This window comes from Ammodytes marinus, assembly GCF_949987685.1.
Source record: "Ammodytes marinus genome assembly, chromosome: 12".
Lineage (NCBI taxonomy): Eukaryota > Metazoa > Chordata > Actinopteri > Uranoscopiformes > Ammodytidae > Ammodytes > Ammodytes marinus.
In genome coordinates this window covers 9,017,111-9,022,283 of record NC_137216.1, presented here as the reverse complement: position 1 = coordinate 9,022,283, position 5,173 = coordinate 9,017,111, and the positions used below count along the sequence as shown (strand labels likewise).

At 44.4% G+C, this 5,173-nt stretch overlaps 1 protein-coding gene across 1 annotated transcript; it reads right to left on the bottom strand.

Moving 5' to 3' along the window:
* Positions 1-737: 737 nt before the first annotated feature.
* Positions 738-4,918, bottom strand: LOC307258746 (uncharacterized protein; the record flags this gene model as incomplete). The annotated part of the gene is made up of 3 exons (XM_080038401.1): positions 738-808; positions 1,703-4,457; positions 4,844-4,918. The coding sequence occupies 3 exons, from the start codon at positions 4,916-4,918 to the stop codon at positions 738-740; spliced, it is 2,901 nt and encodes a 966-aa protein (XP_079894527.1).
* Positions 4,919-5,173: the final 255 nt, after the last annotated feature.

Here is a 5,173-nt window from a genome sequence, read left to right as displayed (position 1 = left end):
CCAGCACAGTGGAACAAATTTTGTTTCTCAATAAAAATTAATCAAATCCTTGAATTGCACAATCACATTCACTGCCCTGTGCCTTGTTATAAAACTGCAATAGTTTGAAAATAATTATTCCTGTCATTATGAGTAATTCAAAGTTAAACAAAATATTTGATAGATTTAGATTTCTATGCATTATCATGTTTCATACCCATAATAATACACCAAACAAAATATAAGTTGTATGTATATGAATTAATACATGAATACATTAAATGCATTTATTAAGATGTATTGATTTATTTACTTGTCACTCATTCCCATGGCTGCACTGTTGCAGGACAGTATTGAGTGTATTACAAATTGATAGAATTATCCAGCTATTTAACACTTTGACCAGCAGGGGGGGTTGTATTGTGTTCAAATGATGCCTCGAGAAATTAACCTTTTTGTGAACCATTTGGCTTTAAGGCTTCAAGACTTCAAAAAGCTTCATCTAGCCATCACTACTAATAGGTGTTTGAAGATACACTGGCACTAGAGAAACTCAGAAAGAACCTCTCACTAGCTCTGAAGGTGAGATAATGAGCAGCACAGAGCACTGGGGTCTCAGGGCATATATAACCTCTTCACACCTGGGCTCAATTAGCCAATCAGTGCCACACACACCTGATGGTAGTAAGTGAATCAGTCCCCATTCTCACTGAGCCGAAATATTCCGTGCCTTCACCGGGCTGTAATATTCCGTGTCCTCACAGGATGCCCCCTCTAAAGGCCAGGACACAGCGGCCCGATAATCGTGCGTCGGACATGGTCGGAGAGTCTGGACGGGGCGGGGACACAAATCTCTTTGGTGTGTTCAGCCGTCGTAGATGTCGTCGGGCTTTTTTTCAGCCGATTCAACAAGTTCAATCGGCCAGTCTTTCAGCCGGAGCAATCTGATTGGTGGAGAGCTAGCCCGTCTCTGCTGTGCCACGACAACTTTCACTTTTGTCAAACATGATTTAGGATTTTTAAGCTATCAACAGAATCGGAGAATGGACAGCGAGACAGGTTGAAAATGGGTAAAATATATACAAATGTCGCTACAGGTGGATAAAATGCTGTCTGGAGGGGTGATCAGGGGCCTCATTTATAAACGTTGCGTACGCCCAGAAGAGGGCGCACGCCAATTTCTAAGCAAATATTGGGATTTATAAAAACCAAACTTGACGGGAGATTGTTATGTTGGGTGTGTAGTAATAACCAACACGAACGCGTTACTTTCCATTCAACATCTTTATCTCCGTTCTTGTATCAACCTCCATTACATTCTTCTTCTCTCCTCAACTAGCCCTATCTCATACCGTCTGACTCACTACGCCACCTAGAGGCTGTACAATGTAACTGAAATAACTGTATGAGTAATTCAATGCAGTAGTGAACACAACATCTCCCCCTTTCAATAAAGGCAAATTCCTTCATAACAAAACTTGAAATTACTTTTGTAATGGCATTCAAGTAACACGATGCCTATAACATTTTAAAGTAATAAGATGACAACCAATCAACCATTCCAGCAACATTTAACAGTATGTAAATTGCATACCAAACATTTTCATGCATGCATTCTTTTCTTTTCTTTAATGACTAACAAAATGCATGTTTATGCAACTTCTTTAGAACATGACATAGTCCTTAGCCCAGTTAGGCGGTTGCCTACACCTCTCAGGCCTACTGTCCACATTTGTCTCTCGTTCAGGTTCGGTCTGTTCAGTGTCATTGTCCATAGTCGTCATTTCAGGTAGTACAGAAAGGTGTGATGTGTTCCAGATTCTGCCATCATCCAACAGGTAGGTGTATGGGCTTTTCTTCCGCACCACAGTTCTTGGCTTTGTGAACTTTTGTTCTCCTTTCTTTACCTTCCATGGCTTCCGAATCCTGACCTGATCACCAGGGTTGAAGGATGTTTTCTTTGCACTCCTCTTCCTGTCTGTGTACTGTTTTGAGTATTCCTGTATCTTTTTAACTCGTTCACGCACCACATTCTCGTTTACGTGGACATGAGTCATATCCATGATTTGGAGTTTTGTTCTCATTTGTCTTCCATGAAGCAGCTGTGAGGGGCTCACTCCAGTGGTTGAGTGTGGAGTAGCTCTGTAATCCATAAGGAAGGACCTTGTGAATGGCTTCCAGGGTGTCCCTTGGATTGACGCAGTCTGGAGGCAGTCTTTGAGCACTCTGTTGAACCTTTCAACTTCTCCATTCGCACGGGGATAATATAGAGATGATTTCAGGTGCACGATTCCTCTTTGTTTTAGGAAATTTGTGAATTCAGCTGATGTGAACTGAGTGCCATTGTCACTCACTAACTCCTTTGGATTACCTTCCCGTGAAAAGGTTGCTATGAGGAACTGAATGATTGTTGCAGTATCAATCTGTGCCACAAAAGCTACTTCCGGCCATTTGCTGAAGTAGTCCACAAGCGTTACGGCATATCTGCAGTCTCTTGGTGCAGATTCAAAAGGACCAACGATGTCGATTGACACTTTTTCCCATGCGGCATCAGGCAAAGGCACAGGTTGGAGTGGGGCATTGTAGGTAGTAACTGACTTGTCGTTTTGTCTGCATGTAGTACAGTCTTTGATGAGTGATTCAACTTGTGCGTCCATTTTAGGCCACCAGTAAAGTTCTCTGAGGCGTTGTTTTGTTCTGACAATGCCCTGATGAGTCTCATGTGCAATGTCTATGAGCCTTTTCTGCAGTGACCCTGGAACCACGAGGCGGTGAGTGCCTCTGACCACGCAGTCATCCAAAATTGCCAGTTCATCACGTATCAGGTAGTATGGCTGTAGGTCATGGTCAAGCACTTTTTTTTGTCTTGGCCAAGGCTTTTGTAGCTGTGCGCAAAGTTTGGTCAGCACAGGGCACGAGTTACTCTCTGCTTTGAAGTCCGCCTGAGTGACTGCTTGAATGTCATCCAGTATTGTTGCGACTGACTCCACGGTCTCGGTATAATCCATGTTTGTCGCAGGAAGTGGTAGTCTGGATAAGCAGTCGGCGATGCTGTTCAGTGTTCCAGCTCTGTACTGGACCTCATAGTCAAACTCCATTAAGCGAGCAGACCACCGGGCAACTCGAAGTCCAGCTCGATTATTTCCCTTGGTAGTCAGGAGTGTAGTTAGAGCTTGATGGTCAGTGCGTAACAGGAACTTCCTTCCCCAGAGCCACACACGCCACTTTTCAGCAGCCCAGACGCATGCGAGAGCCTCCTTTTCAACAATCGAGTACTTTCTTTCAGCATCTGATAAACTGCGGGAGGCGAAAGCGATTGTGTCTTCCTCTCCGGCCTCATTTACCTGTGTCAAAACAGCTCCAAGTCCGTAATCAGAAGCGTCAGTTGAGACCACTGTTGGTTTGTTTGGGTCAAACAGTTTCAGTGCTGGGCTGTTGACAACCATGTTCTTGACTTGATCAAAGCTCTTTTGTGCTTCATCATTCCACTTGAATGTCGTATTCTTCCGCAACAGAGCTCTCATTGGCTCGACCAGGCTGGCGTAGTTAGGTATAAATTTGCTATACCATGCACTTAGGCCCAGGAATGAGCGCAGGGTGGCTGCATCAGTAGGAGCAGGCGCATTCAGGATTGCAGTGACATGGCCATCGCTTGGCTGTAAGCCTTCAGGTGAGAGTCTGTGGCCCAGGAATGTCAGTGTAGTCTGACTGAAGAGGCATTTTTCCTTGTTGAGCTGCAGACCCGCTTCCTGGATACGCTTCATTACAGCTTTCAGGTTAGCGTCATGTTCTTCCTGTGAGGGCCCATAGATTATGACATCATCTAGGTAACACTTAACCCCCTTTAATCCACTGAGTATTTTTGTCATCATTTTCTGGAATGCTGCAGGGGCTGAACTTAGTCCATAAGGAACTCTGCGGTATCTGTACAATCCTTCATGTGTAATGAAAGCAGTGAGACCTCTGCTCTCCTCATGCAGTTCCAGTTGATGGTAGGCGCTTTTCAGATCCAAGGTAGAGTACATCCTTGACCCACGCAGTGCAGCTAGTACGTCCTCGATCAGTGGTAATGGGTGGCTGTCGGGGACCACTGCCTTGTTAGGTTCTCTCATATCCACACACATGCGGATTTTCCCGTTCTTCCTCCTAGTGACTACAATAGGGGAAACCCATTCGGATGAATCAACTCCCTCTATGATTCCCTGCTTTTCCAGTTCATTCAGCTCTGCAGTGACGGTATCACGTACAGAAAGTGGCAGGCGTCTGAGTTTTTGTTGCACTGGTTTAACATCTGTGCGTATCTGCACCTTATGCACAAAGCCTTTGGCATGTCCAATGTCCAAAATGGTTGTAGTTTCAGGGAGCTTAGGTAACTGTGAAAGCATGGCACAGTCCACTGTTGGTTCCACCAACTTTCCTCCTTTAATCTCTATGTTGAGGTCTTCACATAGATCCAGCCCAATGAGGGGTGTACCAGACTTTACAATGTTGAAAAATCCAGTTGCAGTCCTCTGTTGGTATGTTACTGTCGCTTTAAGACGTCCAAAAACTTTTAGGTTCTGTCTTGAGTATGTCAACAGTTTTACTGTAGGTGGGCTTAGTGTACTTGTGCTGAAGTTGTCTCTGTACAGTTTTTCGGGTAGTATTGAAACAGCAGATCCTGTGTCAACTAACATGTCACTTGTATGTGTACTTGTAGCTGATGTAGCCAGAGTGAAAGTTCCAATTAATTTTCCTCGGACATCAGTCTTCTTGCCAACATTTAGGACAGTCACTTCAGGCAAACTCACTTCATTGACTGACTTAGCAGAGGATTTGCACACTCTGGAATAGTGGCCTATCTTCCCACATGTTTTGCATTTACCTTCTTTAGCTGGGCATGACTGGTCGTTAGCAAGGTGATCAGCAGATCCACATCTGTAACATTGTTGACTGGCATCATTCCGTTTTCCCCCTTTGTGCTTATACTTGTCTTTGGGGTTTCCCGCCTTCTTATTTCCCTGTCTGTAGACTGCAGAGACTAGTTTCGTTCCACTCTCTGTGAACGTTTTTGCATCAGCAACGGCGATTTCAATTCGTCTGGCTAGTGTAAGTGCCTTGTCAAGAGTTAGCTCAGGTTCCAACAACAGTCTTTCACGTATACGAGGCACACACGTTTTCTCCACTATCTGATCACGTAGCATTTCATTTTCCA